Below are 19087 nucleotides of genomic sequence, written 5' to 3'. Positions count from 1 at the left end.
ATATATATATATATATGTATATATATATACACACACACACACGTCATGTCATATTTTGCCTGGTACTGCAATGCCACGTTCAACTGTTCTATAATGATTAATGCTATTAAGTACAAATCGAATCGCACTGCTGCTCCAGCCTTTGTTGATATAAATGAAATAATGAACACTAGTATGTGTTTTAACATTATGTGTGGGCAGATTGCTCTCATGCTATTCCACTGCAGTTTCCCACAGCATTTCAGGGAAACATGTTAGTATGTGATTTAATGTATTAGAAAATAGATCAATTAAAAAAACTGGTTGTTTGCACTTAGATTGTTTTATCAAATTGATATATTCTACATTTTGTCAGTATTTCTGTACCGTCTATCTGAATCAGAAGTGCTTTTCTTGGTCAAAGTGAGGGACACTGGGTCTTGTTATGCTGCTCATGTGTAAGCACAGAAGCATTATGGGAAAACAGAAAAAAGAAAATGGAATGTATGTAAATATATTACACTAAAATATATAACAAATGACGACAGTAATGGTATAACAAGTATAATGATGGAACGTACAATGTAGAAATGTGGCCATGATGTATAACAACAATATATACAGTGGGGCAAAAAAGTATTTAGTCAGCCACCAGTTCTCCCACTTAAAAAGATGAGAGAGGCCTGTGATTTTCATCATAGGTACACTTCAACTATGAGAGACAGAATGGGGGGAAAGAATCCAGAAAATCACATTGTCTGATTTTTAAAGAATTTATTTGCAAATTATGGTGGAAAATAAGTATTTGGTCAATAACAAAAGTTAATCTCAATACTTTGTTATATACCCTTTGTTGGCAATGACAGAGGTCAAATGTTTTCTGTAAGTCTTTACAAGGTTTTCACACACTGTTGCTGGTATTTTGGCCCATTCCTCCATGCAGATCTCCTCTAGAGCAGTGATGCTTTGGGGCTGTCGCTGGGCAACACGGACTTTCAACTCCCTCCAAAGATTTTCTATGGGGTTGAGATCTGGAGACTGGCTAGGCCACTCCAGATCTTCTGGAGTGGCCTTCTGGAGATGCTTATTACGAAGCCACTCCTTCGTTGCCCGGGCGGTGTGTTTGGGATCTACAATCTACTACAACTAACTACAATCCATGTAGAAAACAGACCAAATATAAAAATAAAAGTCTGAGAACAATGAAAACTGTGTGCATCATACCACATACTGAGAAACGGATCTACAAGTGTGTGAAAATGCAAGAAGAGAAGAAGATAAATGAGATTATTAGATGAAATACATGCATGATGATGTAAATATAAGTATTCTCTCTCTCTCCCAGGGTTTAGTGCAGGATGAGCTCATCAGTGGGTCCTGGAGGCAACATGACGTCTACTTATCAGGTTTGGTGGAGTAACTGTGCTTGTGCTGTTGTAAAGGAAGTTTCTATGTCATTATTTTAATTCCAATCTTTGCAGTCAGCAGATGTCAGCTGTCAGCTCTGAGTGCTGAGCCTCCTGCTCCAGATTACAGCCATGTGTATCTTCTATCACTAACACATCACCCCTGACTGCAGGAACTGAAGAGGCAGACTCTCATCAACATTTGGCGAATGCTTTTTACGTGAATGTTAACGGATAAAACACATGCCAGACGTCACACCTGATGCATGTGTGCTACCTTTTCAGGTGTAAATGTCAAGCACGGTCAGCTGACAGACACACAGCCATGTCAAAGTCATTTCTATTTCTTTCTGTTTGGCTCCCTCTGCTGGCGGACCAGTTGGTGCTGGTCAGAGACACCTTCACCGCAGCACTGGTGAAGAACCTGATCGTGGCGCTGGTGTGGCTCATCCTCAGTTACATCAATGGCACCTTGATTGCCACCTTTTTTAGACACCAGGTACACACACACACACACACAGAGTCATGTTTCACCACTGTGCTGAAAACTTTAAATCAACTAATGAATCAGCAGACTAACGAACAATTCTTCTCAAATATAAATATTTGTTGTTTTACTCTGTTTAATATCTCTTCAGTTCATTTATCCTTGGACTGCAGTGTGAACCTGTCGCTGAGCTCTATTTTACAGACACTTTACAGAGTAAATCTGTTAATCACAAACGAACCAACACTTAGATTAGATTAGTTGCAGCCAGGTGGCACAGGTGATACACTGCAGGTTAAAATGGTCAAAATGACCAAAATTCTATGACTTGGCCCCGCAGATTGCTTCAGCCTAACAAGCTATGACGTCCTACTGGGCAACTTAAATCTTTATGGTTTAACCAGAAACTCCATTGAGAAAAACATCCGTTGTACCTTGCAGAATATAAGAGCTGCTTGTCAGTCACTTTGTTTGTGCTATTGTGTTTGTTTAGAGCCAACACAGTATTTGTGCAGCACACAACAAACACATTTTCAAACCTAAAATATGTAAAAAAAAATGGCGCCCAGGTTTAATAATACCAAAGTTATCCATAAGCACTTGGATAGTTTTAGATTTATGGCCTCAAATATGGAATATTGTAAAATAATGTTTACTGCTTCATGGAGGCATTAATCCCTGAATAATACCAACACACACTGAATAAGGTCCTCTGGTGCTTTCAGTAAGAAGGAAGGTCAGTTAGATTGTGCTGCAGATGAGGCAAAGAGGCCTCTCAGATGAGATGTGAATTTTTTTCCTATTTCCTAAAATGTCATGGACCAAACGACAAACCCGTTCATCAGGACAGAAAATGATGCTGTTAGTAAATCTGAGTCTGAGGAGTCTCTCCTCTCTCTTGTTGTGTCCTCTGACTGACTGTTTCACCGCTTTGTCTTCCTCCAGACCTTTTATGAAGACCCTCGTTACATCCTCTTCATCCACATGGTGATCAATGATGCCATCCAGCTCACCGTCACAGTCACACTTTTTGTCCTCAGCTACGTCGTCTACAAGATCAACATCTCCTTCTGCTGCTTCTTCATCCTGGTGGCGGTCTTCACCACCAGAAACACCCCGGTCAGCTTAGCTAGCATGGCCATAGAGCGCTATATTGCCATTTGCGAGCCTTTACGCCACCCCCAGATCTGCACAGTGAGAAGGACGCACATCGTCATCGGGCTGATTTGGTTTATAAGTGTGGCTCCAGACATCACAGATCTGTTTGTGACCCTCGCAACTGAGTCGCTGAGCTTCTTTCACGAGTCCGTGTTCTGCTTGCGGCAGAATGTGTTCAAAGACCCGATTCTGGCGTACAAAAGACAAGTCTTTGATATCATCTACTTCTCCTGCGTGTTTCTCACTCTGATCTTCACCTACCTGAGGATCCTGTTTGCAGCCAGGGCTCTGTCCACAGAGAAGATCTCAGCACAGAGAGCCAGGAACACCATCCTGCTGCACGGGGCCCAGCTGGCCATGTGCATGCTCTCCTACATCTCCCCCAGTGTGGAGGTTGTTCTGCGTCTAATCTTCCCCGGACGAATCCTAGAAATCAGATTCGCAAACTACCTGATCGTGTACATCCTGCCTCGCTTCCTCAGCCCGATAATCTACGGCGTCAGAGACAAACAGTTCAGGAAGTACCTCAAGATGCACCTTCTGAGCTGCAGGTGCAAGGTCAAGTTAAAGACAGTGCACCCCCTGGACAAACATGCCATGTAGCAGATGAGCCAAACGTTGTGATTTGTATTGTTATTGAAGGTTATTGTGAAGAAATGATGATGATTTAATTCATAGAGTCGTGATGAAAGGTGTGTCTGAATGTATTTTACTGCTTCTTCACTTACTTATTGATACTCATCAGACTTGATGTTCAGCTGGTGACACTTTGCTGTACAATAAGAAATGCCAGTCCAGTGGCAGGAGAGGAGGGTGGAGCAGAGCACACACACACACACACACACACACACACACACACACACACACCTCCACCTCAGACAGACACCACCCAGTGCCACAAACCATTTTTTAACAATTAAACAACATATGTTTCACTGAAGGTTCACCTCTGGTCTATAGATTAATTAAAATTGCGAATAAAATGCAAATGAATCAATTATCAATTGATAATTAATACCCCTGGTTATGTCATTTACAAGTGCAGAAAGCACAAGGAAGCGTGCTCTCACCTACAGAAGATAAATAAAAGACAAAATGGTGTAAAACTGTCCTGTTTGAACTTGAGTTGTGTTTACCAGTCTGCCTCCCTGGATGGAGTTTAACACTGAACACTACAGACGTCAAAAGTTTCTTTTATGATGGAAATTCAACTCAACTCAACACGTTCAAAACAGAACGAGTCATAAAGTCATAAAGAAATTCAAAATCTGACCAATGTTACTGTTAATTAACATTAATGTTAATTAACCATGACTCTCCATGACTTACAGATGTAACCTCACATGCACAAAGAATCATTTTAAACCCAACTCAGATCTGAAAATGACTAATGTTACCAGAAATACTGGTGTGGGGAATAAAACAGAAACATTTCTTAAAAGAAGAAGAAGAAGAAGAAGAGTTTCCCCTCATTTCTCTCTCTGGAAAAGACTTCTCATCATTTCAGGACTTCCCAGAGATCCCATGACCTTTGAGACCCTGAAAGTCTCCAAACGCTCATTACAGGGATCCATAACATAACCTGTGACATCATGACCTTTACCTCATCTCTATGGCAACCTGATCAACACACACACACACACACACACACACACACCGACACCATTTATATGAGTGGAGGGGCAGCTGCAGGAGGTCACTGACTGACACTGTCAGTGACTCAGCAGGTGAGAAGCTTCTGTCACTTTATGATCTGTGATATCTGGATGTGTTTCAAAGCTTCGGCCCACAGCTGATGTCGGTGTTACCATTAAAGGGTTTCTCTGTCGTGCACTTTCTGACTGTACTGATATTCTGGATGCTGAAGTGCAGAATATGTGAATCTGGGCGGCTAAACGGTGAAACTGGACCGTTGTTTTAATGGTGGTGGTTTGTGTTTCTCATCCTTATTACAGACGACAGAGTGGGCGTATGAGCTGCTGAATGAAGTAAGTGTGAAAGTATCAAATGTATGAAGTGCTGGTGCGTCTAATAGCAACAAACCACTTTGATAAGTTGTCAAAGTGTGGAAAAGTAGCGTCCAGACTTTCTGTGTTTAGTTCGTCTGTGAGGCTTCGGTTCTGTGGGTGCTGGTGTCTGTATTTTTACTAAAACATGTCAGTGTAGCTCGATCATGCAGAACTAATAAAGTCAGTGTCAGTCATATCTGTGCTCCTTATGCTGCGTGTGTTTGTGCCACTTCGTTTCACAGTATGCTCCTCGTGGTGCACCCCACTGTTGTTTGGTATCTAACGCCCAGTGAAGCATCATCATCATCCTTTCTGTGCTCCTTCAGATTGTGAGGAGGAGATGTTGGCGATGCTCAACTCCACCTCCTCAGGCCCTCTGGACCTGCTGCAGTGTAACACCAGCTGCACGCTGACGGGGGGCGCTGCGGCGGCGCCTAAAGACAGCTTCTCCAACGCCCTCACCAAGAACATCGTGGCCATGCTGGTGTGGCTGGCCCTCAGCGTCATCAACGGCAGCATGGTGCACACCTTCCTCCGGCACAGGTACACGAGCACGTTCAGGCACGGGAGGTTTCACACGATGGAATAAATGACACTTCATTCACACACAGAACTTCAGTCCGCTTTGTTCAGGGTCACTGTCTGTCATGGGGGGCTGAAACAATTCCTTTAATTGGTGTAATTAGATTGATCAATGTGTGCAGATTTTTTTTTGCAGTAAAGTTTCAAGCAGAGATATCAAAGATCCCCCAGGTCCACCTTCTTCAGAGAGACAACAAGACATCTGATGATGTTTCACTGTGACACCAAACAATGAACTGACTCAGCAGTCCTACTTTAATCACACACACACACACACACACACTCAGCTGTCGTCTCTCTGATCCTAGTCTCTTCTACGAGAACCCTCGGTACATCATGTTCATCTGCATGGTGATCAACGACGCCCTGCAGCTCAGCCTCGTCACGGCGCTCTACGTGGTCAGCTACATCTTCAGGAAGATCCACGTGTCGGTCTGCTGCTTCCTGGTAACTCACCACCGCATCACCCTCACACCCACTGGGCCCTGTTCAGCCTCTGACATCATCAGGTCAGGTCAGGTCAGGTCAGGTCAGGTCAGGTCAGGTCAGGTCAGGTCAGGTCGGAGAAGCTTAATCTCTGATCACCATCTCGACTCGGAGCCACATTTCAGGGAACTGGGAGGAGAAAAATGTGATCTTCCTAAAATGTCATGTATCTTCTGCACAACATCCGACTGCTCCTCCACGTGTGAATCTCCTAACAGAGCATCTAGTGCTGCTGCACTCTGACAGGTTCAGTCCGATGAATAACCACTGCGTTGATGCCTTTTATAAGGGCACAAGAACATGAGTCTTATTTCCTCATCTGCAATATATTTCATGTCATCAGATCATGACGGCGGTCCTCACCACCCGCTCCACCCCCCTCATCCTGGCCGGCATGGCGGTGGAGCGCTACATCTCCATCTGCTTCCCGCTGCACTACAGCCAGATGTGCACGGTCCCTCGCACCCTCCTCCTCATCTGTGTCATCCTCATCCTCACCGCCACGCCGCCCATCACCGACCTCCTCATCACCGTCGTCAACGAGCCCCCAGCTTTCTTCCACACCAACATTTTTTGCGACCACCCGCTTCTGTTTCGCCACCGGTCCATCTACTACAAGAACTGTGTGTTCGACGGGGTCTACCTGTCCTTCGTGGCCCTGACGCTGCTCTACACCTACTGTAACATCATGCTGACGGCGCGGGCCGCCTCCACCGGCCTGGCCTCGGTGAAGAGAGCGAGGAACACCGTGCTGCTTCACGGGGTGCAGGTGGGTGTTCAGCAGCAGCTTCATGGTGCAGGTGGGTGTTCAGCAGCAGCTTCATGGTGCAGGTGGGTGTTCAGCAGCAGCTTCACTGGGTGCAGGTGGGTGTTCAGCAGCAGCTTCATGGTGCAGGTGGGTGTTCAGCAGCAGCTTCATGGTGCAGGTGGGTGTTCAGCAGCAGCTTCATGGTGCAGGTGGGTGTTCAGCAGCAGCTTCATGGTGCAGGTGGGTGTTCAGCAGCAGCTTCACTGCACAGCTCTCTCCTTCTCCACGCTGCAGCCCGTTTGGTGGCTGCTGGCTGAGGTGATCTACTGGACCAGTTCCCTAGTTTGAAGATACTGAAATTCTCCTATAAGCATCACATTCGTACACATTGAAGGACCTGAGAATCATCTGTTTCCTGCTTGTTGTGAATGTTGGATCTCATCATTGTGAGGATGTTTCTCTTTCAGCTGCTGCTGTGCATGCTCGCCTTCGTGGTTCCCTCCCTTCAGGCTGCTCTCATCTCCCTCTTCCCCCGCTTCAGTCTGGAGATTCGTTACATCTTCTTCCTCGTCGTCTACATCATCCCCCGTTTTCTGAGCCCCGTGATCTACGGTTTCCGGGACGAGCTGTTCAGGAAGTACTGGACCCGGTACCTGGCCTGCGGGAGCCACACCGGGACCAGGGTCAGACCAGTGTTACTGAAAGTGAACCTGTAGGTGAGATAAGAGTCGGTCTCCTGCTCCTGCTTCAGTCCAGCTCATTATGAATCCACCCTTCAGTCCACAAGTGTTTCAAAATCAAAGCTTTCTGAGTCTACATGGTGTTAAATGTGTTCCTGAAAGCTGTGAATAAATGTGTTAGACAGCACTAACTGATTATATCAACATGCAACATTGGTGATGAAATAAAAGAGACTAAATGTCATTTAACCAACCAGCCTCTATAGACTCTTTTCTTTCCCCGGCACACAGGCGTGGTTGTTCGGAGCAGGGTGCACCCGTTTGCGTATCGATCAATGATTACACTGTCCATTACTGTCAATGAGAAGAACAGTGACAAAGTGCAAAGCGTGGCAGGTTAAAGCGATCGTCAGTGACGGTTGTTACGCCGACAGGGACGACAGACATATGATGACCTAAAATATCTAGTTTTAGTTCACTAACACGTGACTAAAATACAGGATGTTTAGAGCAAATATGATGAAAACTGTAAAATGCATGTAAAGCCAGACTGAACCCGACATTAAAAAGGACCGACTGAGCAGCTCTTGACAGACACTTCAGCTGACGGATGGAGGATCAGACACCAGAGGCCCCACATGCAGACTGACTGGACTCAGTTTGGTGTTTTTATTGATCAGTCTGGGAAACTGTGTGTTTTACTGATAGCTGGCGCTCGTCATAACACTACAGGTCTGACGTGGCGTCTCACTCAGATTCCTTCATGGTGTGAACCTGCTCTGATCTGTTAGTCTGGTGCCCAGCAGGTAGAAACCTGCTCTCTGAACACAGTCACCTGATAAAAGAGTGAACTTATTCACCACCTCATCAAATGTGCTCATGATGAAGATGCAGACAGAGATAATCAGAAGGCAGGACTACATACATTGGTGTGTGTGTGTGTGTGTGTGTGTGTGTGACCAAACCAAACCAAACGAGTTTCCTTGGAGATAATTTATTATTGTACAGTAAAACAGAGGTTCAGAGGCTGCGTTGGATCCACAGAGTGGCTTTGTGGGGAGGACAGGGGACGATGGACTCACACACACACCCGGGATGTTACAGACCAGTTCTCTGCACTCCTGCCGTTATGAATATCTTATAAAGACAATCAACTAGTCAGTCAATTGTGACAAAGTGTGTGATACGACACGTCATGACATAAACTGCTGCCAGCGATGACTGGAGGCAGATCAAACGAGCTTCACGGAGGGGTGCGTTCAGCAGCGCCACAACTCTCTGACAAACCTGCACCACGAGATTTCAGATGTAGGAAAATCTGTCTCACGATAATTCTCCCACGCCAACCACTAAAATAAAGGCATTTTTCTGTAGGAATAAACATAGTATATATATATACTCTTGTTTCTATACCCCCTCTTAGAAAAGGCATGTGTGTGTGTGTTTGTCAGTTCTGTGTCCGTTTTGAGGTGAGCGTCGTGGGGTCGCTGAACGCAGCCCTCTCTGGTGCGCTGTAGGCCCAGCTAGGGGTGCGTTTGTCTCCGTTTACTTGGGAGGCCTGTAGGCGATCTTCCTGCTCTTCAGCACGGACCACCTGTGTCTCTTCATGTAGTAGACCAGAGGGATGAGGATGGCCGAGCCCAGCAGCATCTGGAGAGAAGGACGGCGCAGAGATTAACAACGAGCTCCGGGTCTACAGCTCGGCCTTCCTTTGTTGGAAGAACCAAACTAACTACCTTTTCTACTGGTGTGTGTGTGTGTGTGTGTGTGTGTGTGTGTGTGTGTGTGTGTGTGTGCTTTGTACCTTCAGTCCCATGCGCTTGCGATGGTCGTGCTCCGGCTCAGCAGCCCACCTCAAGAACGTACACACATCTTTAGCAACCTGGCTCATGGTGGCGGGGGTTCCTACGGCAACAGACACAACAGCCATCAGCACGGTGACGGATGTTCTGCTGCAAACTGTGATTCACCCCCCAAACTACATGTATCATGTACGGTCAGTCTGGCTAGTCTGACACCATGCAGACACGTTCAGACATCAGCTGTTTGTTTAGTTTCCTGAAATCCTCGTGACTGGAGACCACAGAGCCCCCCCCCCCCACATACGCTCCAGCTTCACTCACCGTCATCGTACTCCAGCACCTCGTTGTAGATGGGCGGGGCCATGCCGATGGCCTGGCCGGGGAAGTATGGGTTGTAGTAGAGTCCCTCTCTCACCTCCACGCCCGCTGGGGGGTCGCAGTATCCTGTCAGCAGGCTGAACACGTAGTCCTCTCCTCCATGCCTGGGGGGGGTGGGGGCAGAGAAAGCATCAACGATAGCCCGGTTTCAGGCTCCCATTTCCCAGCTTTCATTCTCAACCGTGTAGGTTTTCTGGTTTCCAGGAGTTACCTGGCGTTGACAATGTAGCTGAGGTCTGGGGGCAGCGCTCCGTTGTTGGCGACCCGGGCGGCCTCAGGGTTGGGGTAGGGCTTCGGGAAGTAGTCCGACAGCTTTCCGGGCCGGGTGAACATCTCTCCGCTGTCATCAGGACCGTCCACTACCTCAACCTGAACACAACACACGGGACGCCTTTAGAGCGCGGCGCAAAACAACAGCAATACAACTGCAGGCAGGTGGCGCCACCTACTGGCACCAGCTGGTGTTTCAAAGACCAGGACACCGTCTTTGGCAGAGTGTCTACGGTCAAATACAAATATCTCTCATTACGCTCTCACACACACACAGCCTCACCTCCTCAGCGATGGCTTTAACCTCAGACTCTGTGTGCGACACTCCCACCAGGTTCCTGAAGGCCAGGTACTCCATACTGTGGCAGGCCGAGCACACCTGCTTATACACCTGGTAGCCACGACGCACGCTGCAGGGCACAGACAGGCAGGCAGACAGACAGACAGACAGAGTGAGACACTCAGGAAGGAACTCTGGCTGATCCCTCAAAGTGTGAGACTAAAGGTGTCTGAACATTTTCAATCAAGGTAAAACAAAACATGGAAACAATGTTTTATTTTAATTACTTCACTAGCTTCTCTTTCCAGTGATGCCATTTTTGGACATCAGTCCAGTCTAACACTTCTGACATCAGCATCATCAAACATTAGTGACGCAGTAAAACAGCTGTTTAAAAAGGCAACGGGACCATAGAAGAAGAACGTTATTACATGTAGATGCTTAAGCAGGCTCAGAGGCTACTGCAGCACGTTATGTGAGCGTTACGTGGCGTCCACAGTGGGTCTGATGACGGTCACTATGGGGGATTTCACCGGATAAACTCCAGCTGGACTTCAGAAGCGACGCCAACGTTGTCCCTGTCCCCTTAAAAAGATCAGCTAAAACAACCGCTTTTACTTTCTCCATGACCCCGCTGATCGCCTCACGTGGGCCTACTTTCTCCTTCTTACTTCTGTCGCTCATCTTTTCTTTTTTTTTTTTAATGTCACAGTAAAGAAGAAGAAACGTTTCAGGAGCAGTCGAGTCAAGTGGGACACCTGGTGGCAAACTCCAGGATCACCGGTCCGGTCGTTACTCTCAGGTGCTCTGAGGTAGCACTGGTTTAACTTTCAGCATCTGTCCTGACAGGGATTATAACTGTGTGTGTGTGTGTGTGTCCACCAAACACACCTAGCGTGGTCCAGGGAGGACAGAGGTCCAGCGTGGCTCCAGGGGTATTGAGGGGGGTGCAGCTCCAGCTCGGAGGCTTTGACGGACTGGTGCAGCATCAGAGCGAGCCCCGCCCCGCCGGCCGTGACCACGCCCACCGTCGTCAGGGCAACCTTCTTGTTCCGCGGCAGGCTGGCGAAGGACATTTTGGCCTGCGGATGAAGAGGAGAGCAGCGACACGGTTAGATCGCTGCTTAAAGTCGCCACACTGCAGAGCGAAGAGCTGATTATTCAACACATGAAAAAATTATTTGTTCATCTGTTAGAAAAAATTAATCTTCAAATGCTTCTTTTGATGGAGATTCAAGAACCCTGTGTGGTTATTTAACCTGTAGAGCCCTGGCCTCTATTTTGGGCCTCCATAGCGCTGTAAGCTCTATTTATAGAATGTAGGTATCATGATAAAGGTAAGATGGAAGTTATGGTGTCACAAAGCTGGATGGAGTCTCCGCTTTCGTACGACACCTCGTTCGTGTGTCCAGCATGAAGCTACATGCCGGCAGCGGTGAAAATGTTTCCACACGTGGCGCTACGATGATTCTCATATGTGGCCGTTCGTTTGCAGTTGTGTTTTGGTTTAGGAACCAAACTCAGAACCGGCTCGGCTCGACAACTCTGGTGACAGGTCGAAAGAAAATAGTTGCCCATCGACTTCTCAGCTCAGCTCTTATACGTTTAAAGGATTGAAGAGTTCAGGACAGTGAAGTGTGACTTTCAGGAGCCATCAGAGGAAAGGATTATAGAAGAAGGTCCTTTCTTATGGCGTCTTATGACACTGCCCTTCACTGCTGCTTCTGTAACCAGGCGTCTCACTCACACACACACACACACACACACACACCACTGGAAGTGTTATCTGCCAACACACACGTTGGGTTACAGAGTGGCCTTGAGGTTAAGAGGCACATCAGCCACTGAAATTTACTTGACTTGAATATATTAATCAGTATTATATCAAATCAATCAATCAATAATAAACCTCGCTGTTTTCAGCTGCAGACTTATGGACGAGCAGACATGTTTAAAACCAGGTTTAGGCTCAGATCAGCTCCAGGTCCCGGCTGAAGGACACAGCACTGACGGGCTACAGACCGTTTCTCCACCGGAAGTCCTCACAGTCCTTGACATGCTAACTCGTTAGCAACCGGATTAGCTCGAGTACATTTAGCCATTCATGTTTTGAGACAGAACTGTAAAGGAAGCGTGACAAAGGCCCCCAGTCACGCATTCAGCGGTGCGGGGTGAATCTCTGCGCCATTAACTTACAGTAAAAGCGCGACTTTACCGAGCGGCTCGGTTTACCGGGTGGCTGAAAGGCATCATGGGTAAGCTAACTGGCTAGCCTGCTACATGTAGCGACGGCTACCAAGATTTAAACATGAGGCGCTTGTTGTGGGAGGTGTAGTCGCCACACCGGCCTCTATATTCTCTGGATGACAAGTGTCGGAGGAGTTGGAGCCACAGTCGGTGCCGACATCCTGAGAGAGGCTGGGAACAGGAGTGACCTTGTGTCACCCCGCCGGCAGCAGCCAGGCTAACGCTAGCTCCCCCCGCAGCAGCGCGCTCACATTTACTTTCCTGTACCCATAAATACTCTCTGTCCCGCCCGACAGTCACAGCACTCCTCCGTGTACATACCACCGGGGTCTTCATGGCTTTCGGGGCGCTGAGGAGAGCCCTGCCGCTGCCCGACAGCACGGTGACTCGGAGCGCCGCCATCTTCTCTGCAGTTCTGAGAGCTAGAGGGAGCCGCGCGACACAAACACTGAATGCAATTCCGGTCTGGACCTTCAAAATAAAATCAGCCTGTGTGAAGTGCGCTGTATTGTGCGCCTTTGGGACCCCCCCCTTCTGTCAGAATAAAGCCACTGAGACCCTGTGTGTGTGTGTGTGTGTGTGTGTGTGTGTGAAACACAAAGCCTACCTCTACGGACATGTAGAATTGTGTACATGTATATTTCCATATACTGTGTATATTGTTATATCCTTCTGATTATATTTTATTGTTGTTCTATTCTTAATTTATTTTTGTAAACATTTCTCTTGCACCAAATTGGAGCAGCTCCCAGTGACAATAAAGGCTACTCTATTCTATTCTATTCTGTTCTACCAGAATATTGCACATGTAATTAAACTCACTGCAATGCTTAAACGTCCAGAGGAAACAAATAAAACTGCACAGTATTTACATGTAGAGAAAATGTGTCTTTGTTGTGCTGGTTACTGTTGAAGGAGCATATATATATATATATATATATATATATATATATGTTTATCATCAGACATATTCAGATCCTTTACTGCAGTAAAAGCACAAACACCAAATGCTCCTTTAAAGTTTAATGTCCCACATCGACATTACATGTAAGCCTGATCTGGAAACTGCACTAAGTATTACAAGTGTCCCCTGAAGATGTTTTTCATTCTGGATCCACCTCCTGATCATTTTCTTTTCACAATGTTTGTTGTGTGCATAAAAGCAGCCAGTGCTCAAGTTTGAGAAGCTGAAACTATGAAAGGTTTACTAGAAACTTAAGCTGCAAAATAACCACAGTGGAGTAAAAAGTAAATCACTGAAACGAAGTGGAATAGAAGTAGAAAGTTCCAGACGAGGGAAATACTTGAGTAACTTATAAATATCTAATATTTGTACTTAAGTACACAACAAGAATGTCCTAAATGATCCATGTGGGGTGTTGTGACAAAATTCTTATATCAAAAATATAATGTTTATGTTGAATGCATGAGATTTTACTGTCACCTGTCACACTGTGAAATACATTTTTACTCCTAATTACCATCTTCACACTTAACACAGTATATAAATACAGTAGTTAGTTGGTGTTGTTATGACCTCACTCCTTACAGTATTTGCTGTCTATATTTGGCTTTTGTTTTGAAGGCATCCCTACCTTATTGACCGGAAGTGTGTAGCCTCTAACTTGACAAATCTTACACAACGTGGATTTACACAATCAGCCTCCTCACAGTTTGGTAACATCTTCAGCAAGCAGGTCACAGTCTTTATGGACCCACAGCTGATTCCTGGCCAGGTAGTTTACACTGGACCAGCTGTGATTCAGTGGGACCCTGACAGCACCCCCCCCCCCCCCCCACACACACACACACACACACACACACACACACAGGCTGGACCCCCCCAGTCAGGACTCCTGGGTCACAGGGGGACCTGAGGACAGATATATGAAAGCTCTGCACAGTCAGCCCCCCTGCAGGTGGCTTTTGAAGGAGAAAGAAACTAGAAAACTTTGTTGACAACATTTTCTCTCATTTATTAGATAATAATTCAAGACCTTCAATTTCTTTCTTTCTTTCTTTCTTTAATGAACAAACAGTAGCTTTATGCAAAACAAGGGTGGTTCTTGTCCTTAAATCTAAACGTGCAAACAACTGTATCAGACCAGCTGTCATACAAATGAGAAAACACAAATATTTTAGAAATCTGTCAAAAACTTGTTTCAAATTAAACATTGTATTATTATTTATTAGGCAAATAACAAACAGGAACAACTAAATAGTCCTTCTTGTATTGTATTGTTGTTGTTATTGAGCTCCTAAATTTGTGTGTGATCTATTTTTTAATCCAATAAATCCCAGATCTGTTCGATAGAATTCAAGTCTGGACTTTGACTTGTCCAGTCCATCAGTTCCTCTACTCCAGATTCCTTTTCCATCATTTCAAATCCATCATTGTGATTAAAGAGCTGCACATACTGGTGGATTAACCATCACAGGAACTAAAGAAATATTCTGCTAATCAGCAATACTGTGAATTTAGGGCAGGGGAGGCAAACACCTTCCACTGGGTGGCGCTCTAATACATTTGTTAAGCACTGTTTATGTATATATCCACACACACACAACTGAAAAGAATTAAAACATGGACAACAATTTAAAATGAACAGACCAGAGATAAAGATCAGAACAATGTACACATGAAAAGATCGTCAGTAGAAACAAAAGGTAGGTTTTCAAACTAAATGACAAAGAGAAAATAAAAACAATAAAGAACAATAGCTGAAACTAAAATATGCGTCTTTGGAATAATGAGAATAATGAGACAGGTGGAGGACAGGTGCAGCTTCATCCTCTTTATCTCTGACTGCTCTGTCCCACTGTCACACTGACCTGCACTGGTAATATCTTCACTGGGAGATTATCCCAAGTGGTAATGATTGGAAACACCCTCTCAGTGAAGGTGTGTTTGAAGGTGTGTATGTGTGTGTTAGTATCAGGATCAGAGAACGACAGCTTTCCTCTGTTCCAGTCCAGATTCACTCTGATCCTCTGAGGCTTCTTCTGCACTACGAGATCAGTGACTGGAGCTGGTGGTGAGAGTGCTGAGTATTTACCTTCATAGAGTCCTATTCTCCATAATCCAGACTGTATGCCTCCCTTCCTCTTGACAGACTCTGCTAACAGACCCAGTGACCAGTCTCTGTTGTCTCCAACCTCAACATCCCAGCTGTGAGTCCCTGAGGTGAAGCCCTCAGATCCCAGAACACGTGCAAACCAATCAAACCTCTCTGGATTATCAGGAAGCTGCTGTTTCCCTCCTCCTCTCAGGCTGCTCAGATCTTTAGACAGGATGAGTTCTGGATGTGCAGTGTTTGGGTCCAGGATCACAGGAGAGTAGGAGACCATGTCCTTCATCTTGTTCCAGATGTTGAAGGTCAGGTTGCCCAGGTGTTTGGCCTTGTCTATCAGAGCTCCTGAGGGCAGCTGTGGATCCTCCAGCAGGGGGCGCTGCTGGACTCTCTCCACTGCAGCCTTGTAGTTGTTCAGGAATGAGACGTCTTCAGCTCTCAGCTCCTCCTCTGTGGCTCTGACTGTGTGTGAAAGAGCTGATATCTCTCTGCTCAGAGCCTCCATCTTCTCCTTCATCATCTGACTCTTCTGCTGCTCTTCCTCCCTCAGTGCAGCCATCCTCACCTCCTCTTCCTCTTCTAGAAACTGGTGAAGCTTCTTAAACTGCTCCTTAATCTGCCTCTCTGTCTGTCGGGCCTGGACCTTAATGTGTTTTGCTGTTTGATCAAACTTCTCTTTAACTTGTTCAGAAACCTTTAACTTCTCCTTTAAGGGCTCCAGAGTTTCCTGAAGTTCCTTCTTGTGTTGTCGTGCAGCTTCATCAATTGGTCTGAATCTGTGGTTGGTGTGTTTTTCTGAATCTTTGCAGATGAGACACACCGGCTGTTGATGGTCCAGACAGAAGAGTTTGAGTTTCTCAGAGTGCAGACTGCAGAGAGCCTCTGAAGCTCTCTGATCTCTCTCCAGTAAGAAGGACTCACACAGGTTCTTTAGCGCCAGGTTTAAAGGAGGTTCTGACCTTGAAGATCTTCTCTTACAAAGTGGACACTCCTGTGTTTGTTTCTCTCTCCACCAGCTCTTCAGACAGTCTTTACAGAAGCTGTGGCTACATGACAGAACAACAGGATGTCTGAAGACGTTGTGACAGACCGGACAGCAGAGATCCTCCTCTGATCTGGAAGCCATTTTGTCTGTGAGTGAAGCTGAAAACACAGCAGACAGGGATCACAGTCAGCCACAGCTCCCCTCCCTTCTCTCCTAACCACAGTGAAGTTTACTTTCAGTGTGACTCCAGTTTTTAGTCAAACTCACATGCAGTGTTTGGAGACTCGGCAGGTTGAAGCAGCAGTGTTGTAGTTTCCACTTTTCTCTCCTGTAGCTGAACTCACTCAGAGAAAGTTGGTAGTTTGGTCTGAAGATGAATCTGATCGTCTGCTCTTCAGTCTGTGTCTCTCTCCTCACTGAGGAAAAATAACAAACTGTTTCCTGGTTTGTCTCAGGTGAGTCAGGTGATGGGTGGAGTCAGACCGGCTCTGCTACATGCTTTTACTTCACATGTAACACAGGGGTTTGTCTCAGTTTCAGGAAATGACTGATTCCTTGCTGGGAAAGCAGACTTATGGTGTGTTCAAGATGTGGCAGATCAGTTATGTTTATATTCAAAAACAGTCTGAACGTAGGTTGAATGTTGTGGAGATGTTCAATCATAAGTTCATGAATTACCAATGATATGATTGAACATGGAGGGAAAGGGGTAACATGGTTGGAGAGGGGTAGTATCTGCCTGAAGGGGTGCTGCATGGAATAATGTATGTAAGTAGTAATAAATAGTAGTAATTCTGCTTGTGATCCATACAGACTGTGTCCTTCCCCCCCAACCATTCAAACCATTTAACTCTATAAAGTCTAACAGAAGAGGAGTTCTGCAGAACAATCTAATCAAAGTTAAAGTTACCACCACTGGCAAAGTCAAACAGGACAGGAGAGTTAAATGAGGAGCATAAGATGTTCCTCAATTAGTCCCACGACGGGGACATTTACATCATTACAGCTGACAGGAGGAGATATAAAAAACATGCACAGTTTAGACAGAGGAGGAATAAATAGAAAGAAACGATATGAATGGGGGGAAATCAAAAAGAAGGTGAGATATATGTGATATATAAGAATGTGTGATGTTCCTGTCTGTGTGTCTCTGGTTCTAGTTTGTTGTCGTTTTGTTTTATTAGATTTCCAGAAGTGAAATATAATGAATTGAAATGCTCTTTGTGCTGTAGCTAGATTCAGGGTTTAGAGAAAGTGGTTGAGGTTAGAGTCTCTCGTTTTATTTGTCAGTGTGAGTTAGTCAAACTTAAAATGTGTGTGTTTTTGGAGACACACAGAAAGAAGTTCAGGCTAAAAAGACGTAGCGTTCACCTCATTTGTCTCATTTAGACTCCTGAAGCTTCATGTTAGCTTCAGCTTCAAGCTTAAACTTAGTATACTTGGAACTTAGAACCACGGCCTCAGACTTAGAGGTGCTGACCCTCATCCCAAACCGCTCCAGCGCCTGCTGAAGGTCACGGTCTGAGGAAGCCAACAGAACCACATCATGTATTCTGAAGTCCCCAAACCGGACGCTCTCCTCACCTCGACTGTGTCTTGAGATCCTGTCCATGAAAATCACCAACAGGATCGGTGATAAGGGGCAGCCTTGGTGGAGTCCAACACCCACTGAGAACACGCCTGACTTTGCGCCAAGAATGTGGACACAGCTCTCACTTTGGTTATACATCTCGTAGCAATGAATCCGGTAACCCATACTCCAAGTCTACAAAACACATGTATACTGGATGGGCAAACTCCCATGACCCCTCCAACAGCCCCGCAAGGGTAAAGAGCTGGTCCACTGTGCAACGACCAGGAAGAAAACCGCATTGTTCCTCTTCAATCTGAGGTTCGACAATCGGGCGGAGCCTCCTTTCCAGCACCTGGAGTAGACTTTCCCAGGAAGGCTGAGTAGTGTGATACCCCGATAATTGGAGCACACCCTCCGGTCCCCTTTTTTGAAAATGGGAACCACCAACCCAGTCTGACAATCCACAGGTACTGTCCCTGACCTCCACGCGACAACCCGTAGTCGCATTGAGGCGACACTCTTGTTCCCCGGGGAGAACTCCAACACAGCGGCGCTCAGCCAAGGACTCATGAGTATCCCCACACCCACCTGGCACCTCTCGCTCTGACAAACTTGGGAAAAGGAGAGATTCCAGCCCGTCTCCAGGAGTCTGGTTCCAGAGCCGACACCGTGCGTGGAAGCAAGCCCAACTATATCTAGCTGGTAGCGCTCAGCCTCCCGCACCAGCTCCGGCTCCTTCCCCTCCAGAGAGGTGACGTTCCATGTCCATAGAGCCAGTCTACGATGCCAGGGATGCGCACGCCCAGGACCCCACCTTGGCCTGTCACCTGGCTCTCCATGCACCCAACCCCTGTAGCGGCCCCTGCAGGTGGTGAGCCCACAGGGTTGCGGTTCCACATTGTTCCTTCGGGCTTGGCCCAGCTGGGCCCCGTGAATCCAGGACCAG

At 46.3% G+C, this 19087-nt stretch overlaps 4 protein-coding genes across 4 annotated transcripts; 2 read left to right on the top strand and 2 right to left on the bottom strand.

Moving 5' to 3' along the window:
- Positions 1-1773: 1773 nt before the first annotated feature.
- LOC139219875 (odorant receptor 131-2-like) lies at positions 1774-3633 on the top strand. The gene is made up of 2 exons (XM_070851880.1): positions 1774-1884; positions 2818-3633. The coding sequence occupies exon 2, from the start codon at positions 2857-2859 to the stop codon at positions 3631-3633; it is 777 nt and encodes a 258-aa protein (XP_070707981.1). The 5' UTR covers positions 1774-1884; positions 2818-2856.
- Positions 3634-5379: 1746 nt separating this feature from the next.
- On the top strand, positions 5380-7571 carry LOC139219325 (odorant receptor 131-2-like). The gene is made up of 4 exons (XM_070851153.1): positions 5380-5582; positions 5930-6068; positions 6451-6876; positions 7323-7571. The coding sequence occupies exons 1-4, from the start codon at positions 5380-5382 to the stop codon at positions 7569-7571; spliced, it is 1017 nt and encodes a 338-aa protein (XP_070707254.1).
- A 942-nt stretch (positions 7572-8513) lies between these two features.
- On the bottom strand, positions 8514-12952 carry cyc1 (cytochrome c-1). Its single transcript, XM_070841690.1, has 7 exons — positions 12834-12952; positions 11157-11347; positions 10269-10395; positions 9927-10084; positions 9659-9819; positions 9340-9440; positions 8514-9185 (listed from the first exon to the last, which is right to left on the bottom strand). Exons 1-7 carry the CDS (start codon positions 12912-12914, stop codon positions 9081-9083), a joined length of 924 nt encoding a protein of 307 aa, XP_070697791.1. The 5' UTR covers positions 12915-12952; the 3' UTR covers positions 8514-9080.
- Positions 12953-15234: 2282 nt separating this feature from the next.
- On the bottom strand, positions 15235-16800 carry LOC139211483 (nuclear factor 7, ovary-like). The gene has a single exon (XM_070841677.1). It carries the CDS (start codon positions 16707-16709, stop codon positions 15309-15311), a length of 1401 nt encoding a protein of 466 aa, XP_070697778.1. The 5' UTR covers positions 16710-16800; the 3' UTR covers positions 15235-15308.
- Between the last annotated feature and the right edge of the window lie 2287 nt (positions 16801-19087).

This window comes from Pempheris klunzingeri, chromosome 2, assembly GCF_042242105.1.
Source record: "Pempheris klunzingeri isolate RE-2024b chromosome 2, fPemKlu1.hap1, whole genome shotgun sequence".
NCBI lineage: Eukaryota > Metazoa > Chordata > Actinopteri > Acropomatiformes > Pempheridae > Pempheris > Pempheris klunzingeri.
The sequence above is the reverse complement of the archived record's forward strand: the minus strand, read 5'-3'. Positions and strand labels throughout refer to the sequence as shown.